Source organism: Oratosquilla oratoria, chromosome 14, assembly GCF_046742065.1.
Source record: "Oratosquilla oratoria isolate Oo_2021 chromosome 14, ASM4674206v1, whole genome shotgun sequence".
In the NCBI taxonomy this organism is placed as follows: domain Eukaryota; kingdom Metazoa; phylum Arthropoda; class Malacostraca; order Stomatopoda; family Squillidae; genus Oratosquilla; species Oratosquilla oratoria.
In genome coordinates this window covers 65,904,176-65,931,702 of record NC_134790.1, presented here as the reverse complement: position 1 = coordinate 65,931,702, position 27,527 = coordinate 65,904,176, and the positions used below count along the sequence as shown (strand labels likewise).

Genomic DNA, 27,527 nt, shown 5'->3' with positions numbered 1-27,527 from the left:
CACCAATTAATTACTATGTTACCCCCCTCTTCCAGTAACTCATTTAGCACATTCTTTGTGTCTTCCAGTAATTTAGAATGATCACTATCAGACCAAGCCTGTGTTTTTGGTGGCACATATACTGCTACAAATTTTCTACTTTTCATATTTTTATTTACAACTTTAATCATAATTAATTCCACATTATATTTGCCTTCATTTATCTTTGTCACATTTAAACCCTTTTTGGTCAATATCATGACACCTCCTCCCTGTTTGTCTGTTCTATTTTTCGCCCAGTGGTTGTATAGACCTTGTCCCACCATACTTGTTGATAAAGGACCTTTCAGTTTTGTCTCCACAATTCCCATAATGTCAGGTTTCTCTATTTCCAGATAGTCGTTTAGTTCATTAATTCCAGAGATCATACCATCGATATTTGTGTATGCCACTTTTAGTTTCATATTTTCTTCTCTTTTTTTTTTTAAGTTTCCATTTTTCTGATGTACCATTTTTTCAGTCTCAGGTCCAGTACCCTCCAATTTTTTTTTCCGTCTCCATTCTTTTCTCATTTCTATCATTGGCTTCAATTCTAAGAGCTTTGTCTTTCTCTTTTTCCTCATCACTCATTTCCTTTTTTATCCATATATGTTTGAGTTTCTCACTGTTTGCTAATTTAACTGCTCTCGATAGTACCTCCTCAGCTATCATTTGAGTTCTCTGTTTTATTTTCAGAGGTCTATCTTGTTTTTCTTTTGAGTATTTGCCTATCCTGTGAATCTCGTCAATTTCTTTGTCAAAATTTTGCCCTTTGTCCTGAATTTCTTTCAGAATTTCCTTAGCTATTTCCTTCTCCTCCTTTTCTCTCTGGTATTTATACATATCATGTTTTTCTTGTATACCATGGCCCACAATGCATTTACCTTTGTCAGCTGTATCTCTCACCCAAGTTTCCTTTTCTTTGATTACTTTCATGACTGTTTCTTTTGTATTTTCCTCCATCTGCTTTTGTACTATTTCTCTAAAGGATATTTTTTGGTTTTCCTGTTCTTGTTTCCACTGATTTTTTATTTCAAGGAGGTCTGTTTCCTTGATTGACTCTTCCACCTTTCTGGTCACTACCTGTAATTGCTCTTTAACATTTTTCTGTTCTTCATTTTTATACTTATCCTCATTTTTCATTCTTTCATTTTCTTTTTTGAGTATATCAATTTTGCTCTTTAGGTCAGTTAATTCTCGAATCGTTTGCTCATTACTCTTTTGCAAAGTTAATCAATTCCCTAACTACAGTTCAGAAGTCCAATTTTAAATCTATGATTTCTTCCAATAATTCATTTACTTCATGATTTCATAATGCATTGCTAAATCTAACTTGTCTATATCTAAGCCTTTACCTATTTCTCCTGGATTTCTTTGAAAAACTGCTGTTTTCCCACCTTTGATTTATTCTTGGTGTGCCAATTAAACATATCCTGTTAGGAATTACTCCTCTTTGCGACTCAACCTTACTTATATCCAGGCCTCTCTTCGTTGGTTCATTCAATATTTTATCATCTTTTTCCTTCTCCATTGTGCCAACTATACTTATTTCAAGAACTGGATTTACCTTATCAGTCACACGAGAAACATAGCCTAGACAAACAACTAGTTGTTTCCTTGTGTGTAGGTATATATGAAATCAATACCAATGCAGCTACAGAAATTGAAGAACTTCTCTCCTTGTTTTTATCTGTAGTTTATTAACAAACTATGGCATAAAAAAGAAGTATATCTATTTTTTATAAAATTATGTTCCTCATTAATATTCATTCACAACTACATGCACTATAGAGAAGTAATACTTACCCGAGTTTTTTCTTCTTCAAATTTCTTTTTAACCTCTTCATGCTGTTTCTCTAGGTCAATTCTCTTTTCTTCATACATATCGGTCAATCTTTGCCTTTCATTAGTTCCCTTGACAACTAGAGCTTTCCCAATTTCACGTTTTTTTCTTTTACAAGAAAAATTACATGTTATATACCTACAAGTCTGTATATCAATCATGATGACTTGTTGTTCTGCACAACATTTCATGAACTTAGTGAATTTCTAATAACACTCTAAAATACATTTATTACAGTATATGTTACAGCTCAAGTAACCAACCTATTAAGTTCTTCTTTGTCACTAGTATTTTTTATAAGGTTTTTTCGTACTTCCCGATGCTGCTCTTCCATTCTCCTTTTACTATCTTCTACTTGCCGATCATGGTCAGACTGCAATGCTTTCAGCTGTGCTGCCTGGGAAGTCTTCATTGACTTTTCTAATGCTAAGTATACCTGAAAATTATAAAAAATATGATCTGCCTTAAAATGCTATACATATACACATATACCAAATGTTTTTTCCCCTTTACAAGGGAGGTAGCCAAAAAGAAAAAGGCATAAAAACCATTCCCACCCATTCCATCCCTAAATACACTCCACTTCCCTCCACCATCCCTCTTATCTTGGCACCTCCTGGATGATGGGTCATCCCTGCATCTTGCCCACTGCCCTGGGTCAGAGGCAATGTCGCAAGACACAGCACATCCACAGCAAGACCGCTTCATTAAATCGGTGACACTTCCTCTCCGTGCCCTCATGCAGAAAAGGAGGAGACGGGGAGAAATCCCTTCGGATTGTGTCAAATTTTTCTTACACATACTACCTCACCCCCATCCCCCCCACCCATTCCACCTCATGCATCACAACATCATCCATATACAACCCTTCTCCATTCACTCCTGTCTTCTGTCCTCTCCTGTCCTTCCTCGACAGACATTCCCCTCTTCCCCAAAGCCCCTTTCATCCCATCCATCCATCTCATCCTAGGTCGCCCCCTCATGTTCACTCCCTCCACATCTAACTTCCATACCTCTTTTACTAGTCTTTCTTCACTTATTCTTTCCATGTGTCCAAACCATCCCAATACTCTTTCATCAACCCTATCTCCCAACTCCCTTTCCACCCCTGTTCTCCTCCTCACTTCATTTCTCACATTTCCAGTCTAGTTACCCCTACAATACTTCTCAAACACCTCATCTCAAACACATTCAAACTCCTCTCTTATGTTCCATGTTTCTGCCCCATACAGTGCTGTTGGCACAATCACTCCTTCATACAGTCTCCTCTTAGCATCCATTCCCAAATGTCTATTTCTCATTACACTTTTTAATCCATCAAGGCATTTACTTGCTTCTCTCAATCTACATTCTACCTCCACTCCACCCTTTCCTGCTACATTTGCACCCAAGTATCTAAAACTATCCACTTCCTCCAGTCGTTCTCCCTTAATGCTCACTTCCAGTCTACTGCCACTTCCACCCCTTGTACTCTCATCACCTTACTTTTACCCGCATTTATCTTCAACTTTCTTCTTTCACACACTCTCCCAAACTCTGTCACCAACTTCCTCAATCCCTCCTCTGATCCTGCTACAAGCGCAGTGTCGTCTGCAAACAACAGCTGGCTCACCTCCCACTTTTCTCAATTTTCTTTAAACATCTCCAATCCCTGACCCACCACCCTTGCATTTACCTCTCGCACCACCCCATCCATGTATAAGTTGAACAGCCAGGGCGACATAACATATCCCTGACGATGTCCCACCTTTACCTCAAACCACTTACTCTCTCCATTTCTAATCCTGACACATGCTCTACTACTCTCATAAAAACTCTTGACAGCTCCTAAAAGCTTTCCACCTACCCCATATATCTGCAAAATCTCCCACAGTGCCTTCCTGTCTACTCTGTCATAAGCCTTTTCCAGATCCATTTACTCCCTATGTTCCTCTCCTAATCCTCTCAATCAAGACCCTCCCATAAGCCTTCCCACCTACACCTAACAAGCTAATCCCTTTGAAACTACTACACTCATACTTGTCCCCTTTTCCCTTGTAAAATGCAACTATACAGGCACTCCTCCAGCACTCTACCCTCTCTTCAGCAAATATTAAATAACCTCACCAACCAGTCCACCATCACTGTACCTCCTTTTTTAGGCATTCTGCATGGCATCCATCCAGACCAGGTGCCTTACCTGCTTTCATCATTTTAAAAACTGCCTTCACTTCATCCTTCCTTATTTCTCCTCCATTTTTCTCACTCATCACTCTCATTTTCTTAGCACTTCCCACTGCAACTATCTTTCCCTCCCTATCCTCCTTCACATTTAGCAACTCCCTAAAATACTCTGCCCATCTTCCCCTTACTGCCTTCTCTTCCATTATCATATCTCCATCTGCACCTTTTACTGTTTCTTCTCTACTTGATTCGCCTCCTCTTCCTCTCTTAATTTCTTTCCAAAACATCTTTTTATTACTTTCAAAATTTTCTGTCATACTCATACCCCATTTCACATCTGCTCTCCTCTTTGCTCCTTTACCTTGTGCTTTACTTCTCTTTTCTTTTCTTTGCACCTTTCATATGACTCCTTCATCCTATTTTGTAACCAATCTGTGAAAGCTCGCTTCTTCTCTTCTACAACCTTCTTTGTTTCCTCATCCCACCATTCACTACCCTTCCTTCTATTTCCTCCCATCCTTCTTGTTCCACACACCATCTTTGCACACTTTGTGACTCCTTCCTTGAACCATCCCCATTCCTCCTCCACTCCTAGCTCTACTCTATCCTTCACTCCCTCCCACTCCTTTCTCAGCTTCTTCTTGTACTCCTCCTTTTCCTTTTCATTTAAAGAGTTCACTCTAAGCACCTCCCTACCTTTTGTCCTTTTCCTCTTTCTCCATCTATCCTCCACTCTCAACTTACCTTCCACCAAAAAATCATTTGATATTCCCCCACTCTCTCCCATAAGCACATGTACATCCTTGTTGTATGGTGTTGTTCACGACATATGGGTAGCATTCGAGTGGTAGAGGCTTCTCTGGAGGCGTGGAAAACAAGTATTGTTTCTTGTCTTTATTTCTAGTGAATATCTCCCACTCTCCAAAAAGGAATGGTTCATTATATACATCAATCCGGCAAGGTTGCCGACAAGGGAAAAATATTTACATGGTTGCTGTTTCCAACAAGACTTAGGCATCGAAATGATTTAATTTACATACAGGGTTAACAAGAAATGATGATACATCACTTTGTATCATTTATATATATGTGTCCAAATGTGGACTGGAGCAAATAATAACCTTGTGGAAATTTATTGTTGAAGTGGCAATATCTTCGTTAGTCAGGAACCAAGGGTTTGGTGACAGCTGTGCATGTCTGAGGTCATGACTCCAATAATTTGGAGTCTCAGGACAATAGACTTGACCGCGATGCTTGACCCTTGGTGTACGTCAGGTTCTTGACTACCATCTTACACCTGTGGTGGTGCAATGCATGTGCATAGGAGACTGCGTCGTTCTAGAAGTTCTCCAACATGGCTTGGCATTGCTACATGTGTCCAGCCTTGCGACACACTCTCTCTTTGGTTTTCACATAGAACTGGATGTCCGAACTGTAAGAAGAGATAGAAGGAGTGTGTGCCTAGGTGAAGGTGTTGACCTTTCCTAGGTGGCAATGGTGATAAGCATAGACAGAAGGGAGACAATTCCCATGGCATGATATGGATGAGAATTAATGAGATTTATTGGGTGGAAATAGATGCCTGAATTTTTGAGCAAAGCGAGACTTTATACATTTCTATTTCTTAGGCTATAATGGGGTGTAGGGATTGGTGGAGTGGTAGAGATGTTTGTGCCTAGTATTTCGGTCGTGTCTGTGTTTGTGCAAGAGGGGGAGAAGGTATATTCTCCAGGTCAAGTCCTCTGGGAACTTGTTTGATGCTGTCCAAGTGTAAAATAGCCTCTGTGAATTCTCATAAGTGGATAGCTTTTATCTTATTATAAGGTAGGTTTTTGATGATGCGGAATGGTCCAAGGAATTTGAGGGAAAGTTTTGATGTGGGCTGTTGGTTGGTGTTGTACACAATGTCAACTACAGAAATAGTGCAATCCCTAGAGTGAGCATTTGCCAGTCTTAGCATATTAGATTTTGAGAGAGTCAGTGACTCATGTACTCTCTTGAAAAAAGTGTTGGAGTTTGTCAGTGCTACTTTGACGTAGTCATTAAAATCCTAAATGGGGGGGGGGTTCTGACGTAAGGAGGTCGTATGGCATTTTCTTATCTGACCCTAATAATACAAAATGGAGTGACTCTGAAATAGATCTATTGATTTCCCTGTTTATACAGGCTTGTATCATAGGTATGTGTTCATCTTAAGATGAGCGTATGTCTGTGGCAAGGTGCCTTAATGTGTTTAAAATCTTCCGATTTTTGCATTCAACGAGTCCATTTGAACTAGGATGGTATGGTGTGGTGTAACATTTGGTAATGTTAAAATGTTTGCAGATGTTGGAGAGAATGTCATTGTTGAATTCAGTGCCGTTGTCTGAGATAAGTGTTTTTGGTGTGGTGTAGGGGCAGATGACGTTGTGGATGGTGGTTTGTGTGACACTTTTGGCTGTATTGTCCACTAAAGGAGAGAGAATGCAAAAACGTGAGAAATGGTCGATGCAGACAAAGAGGTAATGGTTCCCATTTGAGGTGAGTGGTAGTTTGAGTAAATCAATGGCAATGGTTTCAAAAGGTCTAGGTGTTGGATAGTTGTGTATAGGTACGTGACCACTAATGTGACCTTTATGAGAGATGCATGAGTGACATGCATCTATGTATCCATGTATGTCTTTGCGCATGGTGGGCCAAAAGTATTTCAATCTGGCTTGCGATAAACATTTCTCCTTACCACAATGTCCTGCTATTGGAGAATCGTGAAGAATTTGCAGTACTTCCGGAACAAGTTCCGTAGGAATGACCAGTTGTGTAACCCTGCGGTTTGGTTCGTTTTTGTTTGTGAGCAGTGTGGTGTGGTAGAGAACCTGGTCTATGATCGGGTAATTGTCTATGTTGGGAGGAAAGTCGTCTGTATTGGTGGTGTCACCTGAGGTGAGATAATGAATGATTCTTCTCCATAGGGGGTCTGCTGCTTGAGCTGCGATGATGCACTCTTGCGTAATGTCAAGCGGCTGTGCTACCTGCCATATAGTTGCTAGGTGTCTACTAAGGGCATCGGCTACCGTGTTTGCATGACCCTGCACGTAGTGGAATGTAGGCATGAATTCCTGTAAGGTGAGGAACCATCTGGCGAATGTTTCAGTGAGGTTCTTTCCTTTGAAAAGGTGGAGAATGGGTTGATGGTCTGTGTATACGTGTATTTCATAGCTAAGTATATCTTTAAAGTGTTTGAGGGCATATATGACAGCAAGAGCTTCAATTTCAGTCATAGAGTAGTTTTGTTCGTGCTTGTTCAGCACGCAGCTAGCGTATGCTATCGTTCTAAATTTTGACTCGTGTTGTTGCATCAGTACCGCACTGAGTCCTTTGTAGGAAGCATCTGTACAAAGTGTGAAAGGTTTTGAGAAATTTAGAAATGCAAGGACAGGGGCTGTTGTGAGAGCTTGTTTTAAGTTGTGGAAAGCTGTGTGGTGTTCAGGTGTCCAGTTAAAGTATGTATCCTTTTTGAGAAGGGCTGTTAATGGGGCTGCAATGTGAGCATAGCCCTCAACGAAACGCCTGTAGAAACCTGATAAACCCAAGAATGACTTGACGTGTTTGGTGGAGGTAGGGCGTGGAACGTCTAGTAGAGCCTTAACTTTGTCCTGAGAGGTGATTGACACCTTGAGAGTTGATGACATGTCCTAGGAAACATATTTCCCTTTTGAGGAAGGAACACTTCTTGAGTTTTAGTTTGAGCCTGCCGCGGCTAGCCTTGAGAGGACAGTTTCAAGTGTAGAAAGGTGTTCTGTGAGTGACTTTGAGGCAATGATTATGTTGTCCAAGTAAATGAAAACTGTTTTCCCTATGAGTCCTTCAAGGACCTTGTACATCAATCTAGAAAACACGGAGGGAGCAGAGATGAGTCCCATGACCAATCTTTTGAAATGGTAGTGGCCCATGTTGGTACTAAAGGCTCTGAGTGGCTTTGACTCATCATCAAGAGATATTTGGAAATACCCCGACATGAGGCCGAGTGTGGAAAAAACAGTGTTGTGTTCACCCAAAGAGTATAATGTGTCTTGCAAATGAGGTATAGGATATCTTTCAGGAATAGTGAGTTTATTGAGCTCACGAAAGTCTACAACAGGGCGGAAGGAGCCGTCGTGTTTAGGAACAATGAAGAGGGGGAAATTCCAAGGGGACAAACTTGGCTCTATAATGTCATTGGCGAACATGTCTGCAATGATGTTGTCAACATTGTTCCATTTGCTATATGGTAGTCAGTATGTCGGTATATACAGCAGTTTAGCTTGCTGTCGAGGGATATGTGATGTTCTATTATGTTTGTGAGACCTAGTGGTTTGCCTGGAAGTGCAATGACATGCCTGCATGTGTTCATGAGCATAAGGAGATCTGTTTGTGCTTCTGGAAAGTCTATGTTGTTTATGTGAGCTGCTTGAATGGGTTAGCTGGGTATATGGTAAAATCACAAATGTTTGTGCCTTTGTTAAGATGGAGAGGTGCATTTTTGTTGTTTGCCACTATGATGGTTGTATATGTTTTGTTCGATATGTTTGTTATTGCAGATAGGAGAGAAACACCAGATACATGGCAAGTGTCCGCGATGCAGAAGACGTCTGAGTTTGGAGCTTGGAAAACACGAACTTGGAACTTTGTGTACTCACATGGATACAGTGTTTTGTCACTGATTACAAGTGCGTGAGTTTTTGTGAGTGTGAGAGATTTGCGAGACAGTTGCGTATTCTAAGGTGAGCTCAGGGATGTCTGTGGAGATGTCGTGTTTCTTTTGTCTGCGAGTTGACATTGACCTATGTGCTGACAGTCTGCATCTGTTATGTGTGTGTGTTGAGGTACCTGGGTGAATGGTGGTAGTAGGCGTGTCTGCTGCATGTGTCATTTGTGTGTTTGTTTCATCTGTTGGTGCATACTGTTGCTCGGCCATGTAAATGTTTGTGACATACGTGTTTGGTGTTTGGGCATGCGTGTTTGTTGTTTTCAGAGCAGGTATGAAATGGTTATGATAGACAATACCGTGTTTAGCAGGGTAGATGGTTATGTGATTGTCTTGCATCCATGTCAACCCTATAAGAATGTCTGCAGGAAATACAACTCCAGCTACGTATATTGTCGTGGCAATAGGAGGGCAATTTCCATGTAGGGAGATGTCTAAATTGATCTTGCCAATGATGGGGAAAGGAACACTGTCTACATTTGCTAATGTGATGTCTGTGGGTTCTAGAATCATGACCCTATGGTGTCTGAACCTAAACTGGTCGAAAGCAAGTTTTGACATGATGTTTACGGGAGAGCCCGTGTCCAGAAAGAGTACTTGTTGGATGTTGTTGACAGTGGCTTGAAGTGTCATAGAAGATGGGATTGTTGAGAAGCTGTCATCGTGAGTACCGGTAGGAGGGGGGGGACTGGGTCTCGTGAGGTCATGTGTGTGTGTCACCGTGAGACAATAGTCATATCGTGTTTTATTTGTTTGTGTTCCCGCTAGTCAAGTGTTGGGGAGACGCGTATGAAGTCTGGTTTTGTGATTTGAGAACACGACATTGGTTTGTGTCATGGAAAGATGGGCTGTGGTATTGGCAGAAGGTTGTTGGTTTTCTGTAATAACACCTGCTTGTGTTATGTCCCAGTTTGTTGCAGATTGTGCAAAAGAAGGGTGTTCTTGAGAGGGATCACTGTCGTGATTGCATGCGTGATTTTGTCTACCTCTGGTGTAGTTTACTTGTGAGATTTGTGCTATTGTGGATGTCTGTGTGATGGGGATGTTTTATTGTTGGATCTGTGTTTTTGCCGTGATCGTGTCTGAAAACTTTCTAGAAAAGTCTACGAGTGTTGAGTCTGGAGGGAAGGGTATGGTGGCTGTTTTATGCAGTGTTTCTGGGTGAAGTTGTGATATTAGCCTGAGGTAACCGAAGAGTGAGAGTACATTGTCTAAGGTCATTCTGTCATTTTCAACCCAGGGAGAGGATGTGAGTGCAGCTTTTTAGCTCCTGTTTGAAATCACTTACGATCTTGACCGCTTGTTCCTTGGTGTTGTAAGGGCCTGTGTTAAAGGTCTTAGCGAGTGTGTATAGGGGAGAGAGAGAGCCTAAGTGTTCAAATTCTGCGAATGATTTCCTCAACTGTTCAACGAACTGGTAGTATGATTGTGTTTGAAGGAAGGCGTCTGATTGTACAATGTCACTGGCTAAAGTGTTATTGAAATCAATGCGTGATTTGAGAACTGCTATATTTGTTTTGTCATCCTTGACTTGTGTACACTGTATTTCTGAATTTACGTCATCTAACAGAGTGTGAATAGCTACGTTATGTCCATAAAATTTCAGAAGAGTGTGATCGTGTTTAATGAGTGTAAATTTGTAGCAGAGCATTGGTTTTCTGAGTGGTTGATTGTAGAATCTGTGTTATTTTCGTTGGGGGTTGCCATCTTGAAACGTGTGTTGTAGGAGTGTGAGGTTTTTAGGAGTGGGGAGTTTTTATGCACACTTTTGTCCTTTAAAATAAAAATAATTTTTTTTTTTTTAAATAAGGCTTGAAAAAATATGAAAAAACACATAAATGCCTTAATTTTGAGAACTCACGCTACTGACGGAAATAAGCTTTAGCCCAAAAATTGAGGTATCTACTTACAGACCGATGGATTTGATGCGATGGTGAAGTGGTCTTGTAAAGGTGGGAATAGACCGATGGATTTGGTGCGATGGTGATGTGTGATCTGGAAAATATGGAGAGAATAAGTACAGGCGGGTGGAGATAGGTATGGTTAGTTCGTGTGGACTTCAGTTTTTCGTATGTGCTGAACCGAATGGTAGAAATGGGGAGCGATACTTCCGTTGAAGAATGGTGGAGACGATGTCCCACGTAGAGCGATGGGCGTAGGTGGAGCATAATAGGTGAGTCGAGGAAACTGATGGCGTCCTTCGTTGTGGGATTATGTCCGAGAGCGCTGGAGGTTGGGCGCAGAGGCAGGGATGGTCCTGGTGGTTGTGTTGTCTCCAGATGCTGGTTCGCTGTTGCTGGGCGAGTTGATAGATTCTGTCCGACGGCGGTGGTGCTGGGGTTGAGACTAAGTTGCGTGTAGTCGTGGAGTAGTGCGGTGATGTCCGTTGCTCGCCTTGGGAACGTCCTGGAACGTAGCTAGTGTTCGGCGTGATGGCGGAGGGGATTTTGTCCGGTTGCGCTGGGTTGAGTTCACAGCGAAGTGGATGGGCTTTTGTCTCGTTGCAGGCGCCATTGCAATTACTCTTCTAGAATGATGCTTGTATTGTTCTTCGTATCCACACCGCTGCCACCAGATATGTTATATGGTGTTGTTCACAACATATGGGTAGTGTTCGAGTGGTAGCGGCTTCTCTGGAGGCGTGGAAAACAAGTATTGTTTCTTGTCTTTATTTCTAGTGAATATCTCCCGCTCTCCGAAAAGGAATGGTTCATTATATACATCAGTCCGGCAAAGTTGCCAACAAGGGAAAAAATATTTACATGGTCGCTGTTTCCAACGAGACTTAGGCATCGAAATTATTTAATTTACATACAGGGTTAACAAGAAATGATGATACATCACTTTGTATCATTTATATATGTGTGTGTCCAAAGGTGGACTGGAGCGAATAATAACCTTGTGGAAATTTATTGTCGAAGTGGCAATATCTTCGTTAGTCAGGAACCAAGGGTTTGGTGACAGCTGAGCACGTCTGAGGTCATGACTCCGATAATTTGGAGTCTCAGGACAATAGACTTGACCGCGACGCTTGAACCTTGGTGTACGCCAGGTCTTGACTACCATTTTACACCCGTGGTGGTGCAATGCATGTGCATAGGAGACTGCGTCGTTCTAGAAGTTCTCCAACATCCTTAATTCTTCCTATCATAATCCTATCTACCACTACATACATTAATGCTCTATCTACCACCCTTCCATCCACCACCCTCTCCCATGTGTACTTATGCTTGACTTTCTTCCGAAACACTCTATTTGCTATCATCAACTCTCTTTCAAGACACATCTCCACCATCAACTCTCCACTACTATTCTTTCCTGGAACTCCACATTTCCCAACCACTTCGTCATTTGGTTAATTTCCTACCCTAGCATTGAGGTCTCCCAGTACTACTGTATCCTCTTCATAAGGCGGCTTCACAAAGAAATACATTATAGTTCCTTTTCTTTATTGGTTCACAATTTCTTCTATGGTTCTACACTAAGTCAATCACCTCCTGGTTCTATATTACAATTGCACTCTATTATTCCTTGGTACGTATCATCGGACCGACTCCCCGTCCGAGCTCTGTGCATTCCCTTAAGAAGGCCGGAAACTAGCTTATGAGGTACCACGCTCGTATAAACTTAAGAGTTTATGCGAGCGAGATTTAGTTCGTCACTTCTTATTATATCTTAGATTTATATTATATAATTTAGTCTAACAGCTAGACTATATATATATCCAGGGGAGGTTCGTCAGTATACGTAATAATGTGTTTATTACTGTGTGGTTACTTGTGTGATCGCGTGTGTTCGTGTGTGCGTGTTCGGTGGTAGTCTGGTCGCGCGGATGGTCGAAGCTGCTTAGGTCAGCGAGATGGACAGGATGTCTTTGGCGCCTTATTGTCGGCCGGCTGGTGTTTGGTGGTAGTCTGGTGAGTGTGTGAGGGAGTGAGTGGGTTATATGACTGGGCGATACTACTCGTCATGTATATGAGGCGTATACACTACTACATTGATGTTCCTCCCTAATCCCTCTATGCACTCATTTAAATCTATCCAAAAAGCCTCCCTTTCTTCTACACTCTTCTCACTACCAGGCCCATTTGCACTTACAAAAACCCACATCTCCTTTCCCAGTTTCACCTTCATCCACATTATCCTTGAGGAAACCTCCTTCCACTCCACTACACGTTTACCTATCTCTTCACTTACTAGTATAGCCACCCCTTCTCTCCCTCTCTTCACTCCTGAAAACCTCCCAATTACACTCCCAAACTCACACTCGCCCTTCCCTCTCAACTTAGTTTCACTCAAAGCCAACACATCCATCTTTCTTCTCACAAACATACTACCTATCTCTTCCCTCTTACTCTTATCTGCACCACATCCACGCACATTAAAAGACCCAAACCTTAGGGTGCTGATTGGAAAACTCCTAGACCCTCTTATGCCTTTGCTTTTTTTAGGAATGCCCCCTGTGCGGCTACAGGGAGAAGGATGCCTGGTCCCAATCCCCGTCCCGTTTTTCTCGCCTCTTACGATCCAAGTGGAAATACTTGGTGGCAGTATTCTTTTCCCCCCACCACAGGGTAGGCAAAAAAAGGAAATTAAATTCAGAGAAATGGTACAGGACAGCAACAAGGGGTTGGGGGACAGCATAACGGAGGGACAGTAGCAGTATAATAAACGTTTCAGCATTTCTCTGTGAGCAGTTTTCCTCTATCACAGACAAAATGATGTGTGGCTCTGGTCCATAGGGGTGCCCATATAGACCCTAAAGTATCAACTGCATGCTACTTTCCCATAACAACATGCAACTAATACCCCAGACACAATTATTTCCTTCATGCATATGTGCATTCTAGTACTATTTACTAAGTTGTATATAACTTCTGTGTTTCTGTATTTACAAAGATTAATTCTGTATAAAAAGAATCATAATCACTGCAACCTGTCTTAAGTCCTAATAATATATAGCTTCTGCCTCCTAAATGCTTGCATGCTATCTTCACGTGGTCCCCTTGTTTCGTACAGAATGCATGCAAGTGACTGAATAACGAATGGTATATTTGGTTCCTGCTACTTTGTAGGATATGCTTCTTTTGGTAAATGTTAGGAGAAGGACAACTCTGAACACAAACCCCCTGCTGCCTTGTAGGGTATGCCTCTTCAGACGAAGGCTAAGAGCAGGACAACTCTGAATCCAAACCCCCTGCTGCCCTGTAGGGAATGCCTTTTCAGACAAAGGCTAGGTTCATAACCAATAACTATGACATGCAAAAGTGCTGGAAACCTTACCACTGTTATGGTAGTAATGCATTGTAGTCATTGATCTGGCAACACTATGTACTGTAATCATTGATCTGACAACACTGTGTGGGAAACATTTAAAAGGCAGCCATGTTGTTTTCTAGCTGTCAGTACTCAGCCAGTGTTCTCCTTGTAAAGGTGTGTATTAACAATTCTGTATGTTTATAGCATCAATATTACATTGTTATGAGTTATATGTGCAGTATTATACTGTTATGAGTTATATGTATATGTGCATAAAATACTGTTGTGTTTGCTTATATTATGTCAGGTTTGTGTGTTTATATTTATGTTTTGTGTTTGATATTCCTATACCATTTCTTCTCTCTCTGTTTTCAGAGAATGGTATAAATTTTATGTTGAATAAAGCCTTGTAATAAGGTCTGTGTATTTTTCACAACAACCACATAACCTTCCAAGAAACCATGGAGCAAACAAGACAAAGAAAAAGAAGGAACAGCGTAAATGGGAACTATTCCAATAATAATGGGAGTAGTTACCTCGCCCGTTCGAGATGACTATGAGGAGTCGGTGGCCCTTGACCATCAGCAAATGACTGGCCATAAAACAAACAACACAAATAAAATAAATAAAACAAACAGCACAATAATTCCATCTGGTGTAGAAAGCTGTTCTTTTTCAGATTTCTTCTGTAACTGTCCTTCTGAAGTTTCTTCTTGTGTCCTCTTGTATTTCTTCTGTCCCATTTAAGTAGATCATCCCTATCAAGGATTTCCATCACTTTCATAATTCTATAGATGGTTATCAAATCACCTCTGAGATTTCTTTGCTCCAGAGTTAATAAGTTTAGTTTGTCCAATCTTTGTTCGTATGTCAACTTGCTAAGTGTTGGTGCCATCTTTGTTAATGTTCTTTGAATTCTTTCTAGTGTTTTTATGTTTTTTGTTTTGTACTGGGTGACCATAGTGGCGCTGCATACTCCAATTTTAGTCTTATCAGTGTAACTAGTATTCTCTTTACCATTTCCTTGTCCATGTAGTCAAAGGCCACTTTTATTGATCTTATTAAGTTGTAGGTTTCTCCAACTATTTTATTTACATGTTCGTCTGGTGTATTACAAACTGTGTGATAGGGAGTGTCATTGAAAAGCTGGCACTGGGAATCAAACCTGGGATTTCCCACTCTCTGGACAGACTTGTTTAATGATTACACCATGATTGCCTCTAGTGACCAGTCACACATCTCCCTTCCCTGTGCCTCTGTCAGTCTGGGAATGTGCATTGGTGTGGGATCCTATTCACTGAGCCACTGTGATATAGAGCATCACTGAAAAGCTGGTACCACCTAGGAATTGAACCTGGGACCTTCCACTGTTTGGGCAGGTGAGCTTACCAATTACACCATGGTTGCCTCAAGTAACTACTCACACACAAGCCTGTTTAAGTTTTTACTTGAGAGTGACTGATGTGCTGGATGAGAGAGAGGGATGGATGACCCATATATATTAAGACTTGGAAAAGGCCTTTGACAAGGAGCCACACAAGAAATTGATATGGAAATTGGAAAACATAGGAGATCTCTGTGGAAACATACTAGAATGGATAAAAGGTTTCTTAAAAGACAAACATATAAGCACAATAGTGAAAGATTAAAAATCAAAATGGAGAAAAGTAACCAGTGATGTACCACAAGGCTCACTTTTGGCTCCTGTAATGTTCCTTATAAATCTCTTCTTATGCAGACATGACTATTGCATGCACGCAGACAAAACTGCAGAAATGCTATAACTATGCATCAATACACTCAACTCCTGGTTCACTATGGATTCAAAATAACTCCAACTAAATCTACTGCCACACTTCTCACCAATTGGACAGTGGTACACAAATACATACCATGCTTCTTTATCAACAATAGTCTCATACCACACACACATATACCCAATATTTTTATCATAACATATGATACATCCATGTCATTCAAGCAACACATCACAAACTCAGCAAATTGTATTATTAACCATTCAATTAAGGAAGAGGAATGCAGTCAGAGCATGGAATCTACTTAGGAGGATTTTAAAATTTGTATTTAATATCCCTATTGCAGAAAGGATAGGGAAAAATATTTCATATTTTGTTGATTCTAACACAAAAATGGCCAATTATGGTAAAATATTCAGGGCTTCTTTGACCTCTTTTTTATTATAACTATTTTGTTAGCCTTGTGGGTGGCAAGTCCAGGCTAGAATTGCCGCCCCCTCTAAAAATGCTGCCCCCAGACATATGCCCCCCCATATAAGGGCCCTGCTTGTTATAGGTGTCCTATATAGACCTCCTAACCTTACCATTGAGCAGATTGAACCACTGATTCAAGAAATTTGCAGGGCATCACAGTACAAATATTTTGTGATCATGGCAGATTTTAACTATAGAAATATTGACTGGGAAAATTTAGTAAGAGATCAGAAAGCACAATTTTTTTTAGATGTGGTATAAGATAATTTCTTAAAACAAATGATTACCAATCATTCAAGAGGAGAGAATATTCTGGACTTACTCTTAGCTAAAAATGAGGATATAGCAAGAAATGTAAAAGTGGGAGGTAGTTTACATTCTGGCATTCATCAAGAAATAAAATTTAAAGTTATATGGGAAGAATTAAATGATACAAATTATGTTCTAGTACCTGATTTCATGAGAGCAAATTTTGAAAAACTGAGAAATTATATGGGACAACTGGTCACATATGAAACCGGCCCAGAGGACTGTAACAGGGTGGAGTGCATGGTCAACCCAGATGTCATTAGTACAGTCAGGTGTCCAGACTAAGGTTGGGTCAGGGAGGGTGATGTTCGAACCCTGAGTGAGGTTACTCACAAGCATGAGGTCAATGGCACAGACAGCAATCTGGTTCGACTTTGAATGTGCAAAATAAATTTATGTCCCTCAAAACAATAAGGTCAAATACTAATCCTCCCAAATGGATGATGGATAGGCTGAAAAAGAAATTGGAATAAAAAGAGAGCTTTATGCCAGAATAAAAAATGGGGAAACACTTTAGATCTAAGCACAATGATATCGCTGGTTAAGAAGAATGCATGCACAGTGAAATGTAACTAAAAAATTAAAGTTGCCAGACAACCGAGCTCCAACCCAATGGGCTTCTTTCATCTCTACAGGACAAAAAATAAGCAAAGGATCGGCCCAATTAAAAATGATGACAATGTCATGTTAGATTCAGAGGAAAAATGAGCAAGGCATTTAACAGATATTTTCTTGTAGTATTTACAAAAGGAGAGGTTTGATATAGTTCCTGACTGTGACCCAATCTTCAGTGGGGATGATTGAGGGAAGTAGATTTACTAACATCAGCTTTAGAAAGGCAGAAGTAATCAGATTGGTAGACTTAAAGCTACAAATTCTCCATGTCCACACAAATTTTTGTTGAGTGCTAAAAGAGTGTAAATTTGAAAGCTACAGCCAGTTAACAAAAATATTAAATAAGTCAGTAGACATGAGTTTTGTGCCTATTTCTTGGGGCAGCCAAACATTCCTGTTTTCAAAAAGGGTGACAAATTGTCTATGCACAACTATAGGCCAATCAGTTAGATGTTAGTTATAGGTAAAATGCTTGAATCAATAATATCTAGTAGAATCAGAGATTACACCAAGACACATAATTTGATTCGTGACTCTCATTATGGATTCCCCAAGAGTAAGTCATGCATAACTAATCCTCTATCTTTCTACACTAATGTCTGCAAGGAGTCAGATAACAATGATAGTTTCAATGTTATTTAACTGGACTTTGGTAAAGCATTCAACAAGGTGCCCCACCAGAAACTAATAAATGAAGTCAAAGCCAAATGGTATAGGGGGAAACGTGTTTGAATAGATTAAACCTTGGATCTGTGACAGAAAGCAGCAGATAATCATTAATAGTGTAAAATCTAAATGGGGGGGGTGTTACTGGTGGAGTTCTCCAGGGCTTGGTTCTGGGTACCTTATTGTTCATTATGTATATAAACAACTTGGACAATGGGATTAGTAGCAATGTTAGTTTGGCATGAGGAGCAAGTGGATACGCGAGGCTGCCATATCGGCGTCTTGATTATATTTATTGTAGTTGCCCCTGCGTAATGACATACTCTCTAAACTGTCTTCATCACATTTTCTATGGTTATCAAAATTCACGGGTGAAAGAGAGAACAATCGATATAAGCGGTGACTATATTTTATGATGCGAGTATTATTACGACACATCGTACGTCTGGCAGCTAATGCTGCCCGCGAGATTTTGGCCCGTACTGAAGAGGTTAATATCTCAAAGTGCAGTGTGTTAAATGTAAGTTTATACAATCCAGAAAGCAGGTATACCTTAGATAACACCTTTTTAGAGAAAACTGAGTGCAAGAGAGACTTGGGAGTTTTAGTGAGTCCTGACCTTAAATTTAGGAACCAGTGCATTAGTGCCAGGAACAGAGCTAACACAGCATCCAGTTTCATTACAAGGACCACTACAAGTAAAAGTGCAGAGGTAGTTACCAAACTCTATCTGGCATTAGTTAGGCCCATCCTTAACTATGCAGTACAGTTTTGATCTCTGTCCTATTGAATGGATATCAATTTACTAAAATCACAACAGAGGAGAATGATCAAAAAGATGCATGGGCTCAGAGTGCAGGATGATCTAATAGAGATGTTCAAATGGATCAACGGCTTTAACAAGAGGGTGCAGACAATGTCATCATATTAAGACAATATGGCAGGACTCAAAGTAATGGATTTAAACTGGAAAATTTTGGATTTAAGAGGGAAATACACAAGAACTGGTCTACCAATAGAGTGATTAATGAATGAAACAGGCTTTGTAACAATGTAGTAATTGCTGAAACTATCGATTGTTTTAAGAAAACGTTAGAGAACTTTATGGATAGGGACAATAGGTGGTAATGGGCATGGAACTGCCTAGTGTAAGCATTGGTCTCTTGCAATCTCCTTCATTCTTATGTCTTAAACATATGAACTTAATGCACTTGCAATTGCATGGGCAACATCTGGACAAAACAATGAAACTATTACTACAATATACAATATATATGCTCAGTGATGAATTATGCGAACCCTGCATGGGCCCATAATCTCAGTAAGACATATTACAACACCCTACAGACCATACAAAACAAAGCCCTAAAGACAATTAGTCTGCACAAATACAACACCTACAGACCATTTACACCATGAAACAAAAGTTCTTAACCCCTTCCATATGGTGCCGCATACGTAGGCGTCATGAGGAGCAAGTGGATACGCGAGGCTGCCATATCGGCGTCTTAATTATATTTATTGTAGTTGCCCCTGCATAATGACATACTCTCTAAACTGTCTGTAATCACATTTTCTATGGTTATCAAAATTCATGGGTGAAAGAGAGAACGATCGATATAAGCGGTGACTATATTTTATGATGCGAGTATTATTACGACACGTCGTACGGCTGGCATCGGCTGCTGCCTGCGAGATTTAAGGCCCGTACTGAAGAGGTTAAAGTTAAGGATAACCTTAACATGAGAAGTACAAAAATACTTGCTGCAGCCTCCACAAATACAGCATGCCCACTACACTACATAGCAGAACACTTACACAACCAAGAAACATCAAATCAATACCCAAATACCTACATCACACACAAATAGTATCATCTCTTCCTTCACAAACACCAGACACCAGCCTCTCCACTGCTCCATCAACAAATTGAGAGACAATACATTGCTACATGCTGGGCCCCCTGATATCCACCCCTCTAAATCCTCTCACCCCCAAAAGGATAGAATCCACCTGGCCAGACTGTGGTGCAGCCACCATCCAGCCCTTCTAAGCTACCAGAAGAGGATGGATGGTATCACAGATATCTGGACAGGATGCAACACTTCACCACATAATATACGTGTTATGGATGACTGCATTGTACACAACCATCCATGCCAACAACAAAATGCACACTATAAGGGATTTATGGGAAAACCCCATTCCAGCTTTGGTGTTCCTCAGGGAGGTGAGACTGCTTGCCCAGTCTAGGGAATGACAACAACAACAATGACAAGAAGTGGTTTATTAACTTGATGGCAGGAAGACAGTGCAGGGTAACCTAAAACAACCAAATCTCATGTACAAAAAAGACTATACAATGAAGCCCCCCAGGGTGCAATACTTTCAACTTTACTGTTTAATTTCTTCATGAGTGATCTTCCAACCCCAGAACCAGAACTAAACATCAACATTTTCTCACATGCAGATGACCTGACAATAATAACCCAGCACAGTAAATACAAAATAGCAGCAAAGAACACCCAAGCCTACATGAATAATTAGAACAATGGCTCAAAAATAACAGAATGGAAACATCACCCATGAAATAAATGGTGACACTGCTCACACTCGACAAAAAAAAAAAAAAAAAAAAAAAAAAAAAAATATATATATATATATATATATATATATATATATAATATATATATATATATATAATATATATATGTATATATATATATATAAATATAATATATAAATATAATATATATATATATATATATATATATATATATATATATATATATATAAATAAATAAATAAAAATAAATAAACTATAGTAAAATTAAGTGCCCAAACCCTTCCACTGGAAAACTAAACTCACCATCCCACTCCCGCTCAGTGCAAAGTGAGAAACCCCTGGTAGGGCAAATCCCTATCTGTTGCAGCAAAGCACTGGGTTTTTTAGGTCAGTATGTTGGGTTGTCTCCCTTCCTGGCAAGGGCTGTTAGGAACCAATGCAACATTGCCCACAGCAGTACCTGGGAATCAAACTCATGACCATCTGCTCTTGAATTCAACATGGTATCCACTGGGTTACTGCACAGCCCTCCATTAGAAAAGAACCCTAAAATTCTAGGTCTGATATTTGATACTCGTATGAATTTCAGCCCACATATCCAAAACATGACAACAAGAATCAACAAGAAAATAAGCCTACTTGAGTCCATCATAACCACTGACTTTGGACATAAGGAAGTAACTCTAATAACCACCTTCAAGCAATTCATAAGAACCACCCTCAACTAAACCTACACAGTATGATTCTCAACAATAAGCAAAACAAATGCAATCTATAAACATTGCAGAATGGAGCACAGAGGAATAACGGGATGCACCAAAACCACCCCAATTGGACACCTGCATACAGACACCAAAATACTTCCCATAGAACACCTTATGAAAATAACAGGAATAGTTCTATGCCAGAACCCTTACCACCACAAACTCATCACACTACATCTTTCAAGCATAACCAGCAAAATGCAGTACATAAAATTGTAAACCAACAGCATGCCACTCAAATATCTTGACAATTTACCTCATGTACTGCACAAAAACATATACACACTCATATCACTAAACAAGGTTTTCAAGACAAGCCACCAAACCCTGACATAAGCCCCATGGAGAAAAATACTCTTACATCTGGGATGAACCACACTGGCATGCTTGCATTTAGGACACAATCCAGCACTGAAATAGTTTTAACACAAAATAGGCCTGCCCACAGATTCTAACTGCCCCAGATGCAATCACCACACAGAGGACACAAAACCCCACATAATACAATACCCTACACTATCAGTCCCTAGATAAAAACACAATATATCTTTTCTGAGTCACATGTGGACCAGTACAGAGGCCATTGCCAGTCCATAAAGACCTGGGGAATTGGAATGATTGATAACCTCTAAAAGTGGAAGTGGTCAAAGGGTGAGCTGAAGGTATTCATAAGGAGTAGGCAGGTATCCTAAACATGTAGGCTGCGAATGACTAAGAGGGATGGGCTGGAGCTGTCTAAATGGAATGGATTAGAGGTAGATGTTGATTCTTTACCCCTGACAGGATTTGTCTCCACAGCATGGAAACCTCCCCACCAAACAATGTTGTTTACATGAACCAAATCCTGCCAAAAATGAGCTATCTGGCAAACTTTTTCAACAGAGATATCTGTATTATCATTATTCTTTATCAAAGTCCATATTACTGCAATCATGACATATTCACAGTCATGAAACATTATAACAGTTTAGTGAAAAATAACATACATGGAAAAAAAAAACTTGCCTGTTACAACAACTACAGTATAAATAAGTGGGTGCTCCCACCCAGCTTGGATTTTTTTTTTTTTTTCCCTTGGAGAGTAGACATCTCAATCCATACAGAATCAAGATTTACAGCATCTGTACAGTAAAATAAGCATAACCATGCTAGTCATTAGTAAAATCACAAAATACTTACAGATTCATGGTACTTTTCTTGTAATTTTTTCTCTGCTTCAATCTGTTGTAGATGTGTGCTTTGAAGTGTGACCCGGTAATTCTGTTCTAATTTTTGTAGCCGGGTCTCATGTTCTTCTAATATTGCACTTAAATCTTTATCTGTCTCCCGCTTCATCTGCCCTGTCTCCCTAAATATTGAAAGACTAAGGTTATCAAAGACATCTACTCTGGGTCTCACAAACAACAATATGCTGTATGTGAGAAAGGCCTCTGTTCATTATATACAGATAGTATGCCAATGAACTAGTTCTAGGAAACAGAGACATTAGGGTACTTACATACTCTTGTTGGAGTACTTTTTGACTAGTTTTGTGTGACATTTTTGCAACTGACTCTTCTTTTTATCTTGTAACTGATCCATACTGTGTCTCTCCTAGAGTCAACATGTTATATGTTAATAATTAGAAAGTAATACTACTACTTATTAATGTTTACTGATCATAATGACACAAAATCTAACATTGACACAAGTAATTAATGAAAAGGCAAATTGGGTCAGAGATGCAGTGGATAGGAAAAAATGTATTGTGGTATATGGACTAAAACAAAAACATGGTGTGGCGAGGTACATGAGAGAAAAAGAAGAAAAAGAAACAGCAATAGCAATCCTAAAAGAAATTCAGGATAGAGCCCAGGAAGTAGAGAAGGACATTGACAATGTGTATAGAATTGGTCAATATTCTAAGGAAAGAAACCGACCCCTAGAGATAAAACTAAGATCACAAATGGTTGTAGAAGACATATTTGAAAAAGTAGGTAAGTTGGCAAGGAGTGAACATTACAAGAAGATATGGATAAAAAGAGAAATGAGTATTGAGGAATTAGACAAAGGGAAGACACTAAAAGATGAAGCTAAGGAAAAAAAACACAAAGAGAACAGAGACTGAAAGCAAGGAATTCTATTGGAGAGTAATCGACATGAGACTGAGAAAATGGTATATCAGAATGGGCAAACCAAAGACAGAAAAAAAGATGGAGAAAGGAAAAAATTAAAAGTGGCCTATACAAACATAACAGATTAATTTCAGGACTGAATGAACTTAATGATTACCTGTTAGAAGAAAAACCAGATATAATGGGAATTGTGGAGACTAAATTCAGGGGTGCAATGCCACCCATCAATGTTGGACAAGGACTATACAATTACTGGATTAAAAACAGAGACAAGAAACAGGGAGGAGGAATCATGTTCTTGGCCAAGAAAAACTTGAATGTGACAAAAATTGTGGAGGGCAAGGGTAATGTAGAAATGATCATGATAAAATAAAAGTCGAAGACAAGGACATGAAAAGTAGAAATTTTGTGGTGATTTATGTGCCCCCAAAAACAAACGCTTGGAAAGAGAATGAGTATATGGAAATGCTAGAAGATACAGGGCATTCATTAAATGAGATACTAATGGGCAGAGATAATTATGGGGGACTTTAACTGCAGAGAAATTTGATGGGAGGACATGACAGTGAAAGGTGGAGAAGTCTTGTGGGGTAGTGTATTACTGGACATGACCATGGAATATACAATGACACAGTGGGTCCAGATACAGAAATAATGAGGAGCTGTTGAGACTATATTTAATATTTAAAACAGAACCTGATATTGTAGATAAAATCAAATATAAGACACTAATTGGAAAGAGTGACCACATACTTACTGAGACTGAACTAAAGGAAAAAATATACATGGAGAGAAATGAAAAGCACAGGAAAGGAAAATGGATGTACAGCAAAATGGACATTTGGAAAATTAAAGAAATTCCTTCAGATTGCAAATTGGGAAAAATTTTACATGGAAGATACAAAAGTGAGAGAGAAACGGGATATCTTTATGGAAAATTACAATGAAGGGGTGAATAGGCACGTACAAAGACAGAAGCTAGAGAGATTGTACAGTAAATGCTGGTTCAACAGAAGATGAAGTGAGGCAAACGACAGAAGGGACAGTACTTGGAAAAGATGGAGAAAAGATCAAAAACCTGGAAAATGGCAAGTATATATAAACTATAGAAATGAATATGTAAAAGTGTGAAGAGAGGAAAAAAGGAACTATGAAAAAGACATTATAGATAAATGCAAAGAACAACCCAAACTATTCTATTGATATGTGAACAGTAAACTTAAAAATAAACAGGAAATGGTGAAACTATGCCAAGGAAATATAGAATACAGAGAAGAATTAGAAATGGCCCAAGTCATGAATAATCACTTCAAGTCTGTTTTCACTAGAGAGAAGGCACAATATTGGGACGAAGGAAATGAAGTGCAATCACCCCCTATGAGCGAGATAATAACACAAAAAGAAATAATGGAACATCTATCAAACCTTATTGTCAGGAAATTGCATGGCCCGGATGGAATTGCAAATTGGATTCTAAAACAATGCAAAGAATTAATGGACAAAATACATAAGTTTCTCACTTAAAGAAGGAAAAATACTAAAAGACTGGAAAAATACTAACATTGTACCAATCTATAAAGGAGGAAACAAGGAAGAACGAAATAACTATAGACTGGTCTCACTAACAAGCACTATAACCAAAATTTTTGAGAAAATTATCAAGAACAGATGGGTAAAACAACTGGAAGTAAATAATACAATAAACCCAAGACAATTTGGGTTCAGACAAGGAAGATCATGTACCACAAACTTAATATGTTTTTACTCAAGACTAATAGACATAGTGCAAGAAAGGAATGGATGGGCTGATTGTGCCTTCCTGGACTTACAAAAAGCTTTTAAGAAGGTACCACACAAAAATTATTTAAAAAACTGGAACATATAGAAGGGATACAGGGGAACCTACTAAAATGGATGGAGGACTTCCAGATTGGTAGAAAAATGAGAGTAGTACTCAGAGAAAAATATTCAGGTTAGAAAGAGGTGATCAGTGGAGTTCTGCAAGGATCTGTACTGGCTCCAATAATATTTGCTATTTATGTGAATGACATGGATGATGATGTGCCATGTTACATGAGCTACTTTGCAGACGGTGCTAAATTGTTAAGGAATGTAAAAACTGAAATGGACTGCGAATCACTACAGGAAGACCTGAATAAGGTATGGAGCTGGAGTCAGAAATGGGAAGTGGACTTTAACATTAACAAGTGTAGCATAATGGAGTTTGGAAAAAGTAAAAATAGATTATCAGGACAATATAAAATTGGAGCTAAGGAGGTAAAGAAAGTGGGATCTGAAAAAGATTTGGGTGTAATTACCTCAAATGACTTGTCCTATGACAAACAGATAAACAAAATTGTTGGAGAATCCTATAACTTGTGGCATTTACATATTTGGATAAAGAAATTATTAAAAAAAAATATTAGTCACACTGATAAGGCCTAGACTAGAATATGCAGTGACATTGTGGTCACCCAGTTCCAAAAAGAATATAAAGAAAATAGAAAGAATCCAGAGAGCAGCCAAAAAAAATGGCCCCTGCACTTGCAAACTTATCATATGAGGAGAGACCGGCTAAACTGGAGTTACTAACTCTGGAACAAAGAAGAGAGAGAGGTGACCTACTGACCATCTACAGAATCATGAAGGGCACAGAAATACTCAATAGAGAGGACTTGTTAAACTGGGACAAGAGAATCACAAACGGAGATGGAGAGAAAATAAAAAAACATAGTTATAGAAGAGATCTGAAGAAAAAAAAAATTCCACATAGAGTGGTGGACACTTGGAACAAACTGGACAAAAAAAATGGTGTGTGCAAAAACCATTCATGAATTTAAGAGCAAACTAGACACTGTGAGATACAAAGGCAGGATACCACAAGCGTAGCTCCCCTTCCCATAAAATACAACTAGGTAATAATGACACACAACTGCAATTATCTTCTATATACATTCCTCCATAGTGAATATTATCATTTCATCATTCTTCATTGCCATGAGGACACACTTTCATACATACATACATATACCAAAGGCTTTTTCCCCTTTGTAAGAGAAGTAGCCCCCCAAAAATGCATAAAATCCACTCCTACCCATTTCATCCCCACATACTCCACTCCAACCCACTCCCTTTCCTCCCTCTTATCTTGACTCCTCCTCAATGACAGGTTATCCCTGCATCTCACCCAATGCCCTGGGTCAGAAGCAATGTCGCATGACACAGCACATCCACAGCAAGGCTACTTCATTAAATTGGTGACCCCCCCTCCATCCCCTAATGTAGAAATAGAATAGACGGGGAGAAATCCCTTCGGGCTGCATCAATGTATTTTTCACACATGCTCCCCCATCCCCCACCCAATCCCCCTCATGCATCATAGCATCATCCATACACAACCATTCTCCATTCACCCCTATCTTCTGTCTTCTTCCATCCTTCCTCAACAGACATTCCCCACTTTCCCAATGCCCCTTTTACTCTATTCGTCCATCTCATCCTTGGTTGCCTCCCCATGTTTACTTCTTCTACCTCTGCCTTCCACACCTCTTTTACTAATTTTTCTTCACTCATTCTTTCCATGTGTCCAAACCATCCCAATACTACACCTATTTTACTAATCTTTCTTCACTCATTCTTTCAATGTGTCTAAACCATTCCAATACTCTTTCATCAACCCTATCTCCCAACTCTTTTTCCACCCCAGTTCTCCACATTTCTCACTTTATCCAGCCTAGTAACCATATCATACTTCTCAGGCACCTCATCTACAAGATAAACAAGAAACAGTAAAACTGCATCAAGGGAATAATGAATATATAGATGTAGAAATGGCTGAAATTATGAACAAACATTTTAAATCTGTATTCACAATTGAAAGTACACAAAACTGGGAGGAAGATCAGAGAGAAAGACCTCCCCCCAATGAAATAAATAACTGTAATACAGAAGGAAATAAGGGACCAAATAATAAACCTTGACATCAGAAAATCACATGGTCTGGATGGAATTGCAAATTGGATATAAAAAGAATGTATACAATAGATAAACTAATGGACAAAATATATAAGATTATTGATTATTCACTCAAAGAAGGAAAGGTACCAGAAGATTGGAAAAATGCAAATATTGTACCAATATATAAAGGGAGGACAAGGAAAATCCAACTAACTATAGATCAATCTCCCTTACAAGCACAATAGCAAAAATATGTGAAAAAGTTATCAAGAGTAGATGGATCTGGAAGAAAATAATAT

General features: G+C 39.4%; 1 protein-coding gene across 5 annotated transcripts in view; it reads right to left on the bottom strand.

The window, feature by feature from the left end:
• Positions 1–27,527, bottom strand: part of Plc21C (Phospholipase C at 21C) — a 952,170-nt gene that overhangs the window by 7,752 nt on the left and 916,891 nt on the right. For 3 of the 5 annotated variants that reach the window (XM_076198141.1, XM_076198143.1, XM_076198142.1), the window contains 4 exons: positions 22,656–22,750; positions 22,337–22,505; positions 2,125–2,297; positions 1,825–1,969 (listed from right to left, as the gene is read on the bottom strand). In XM_076198141.1, coding sequence (XP_076054256.1) covers positions 1,825–1,969; positions 2,125–2,297; positions 22,337–22,505; positions 22,656–22,750 — 582 coding nt within the window. Of the gene's footprint in view, positions 1–1,824; positions 1,970–2,124; positions 2,298–3,867; positions 5,457–22,336; positions 22,506–22,655; positions 22,751–27,527 lie in introns of those variants that run through there. The other 2 variants (XM_076198144.1, XM_076198145.1) reach the window with 2 other exon arrangements.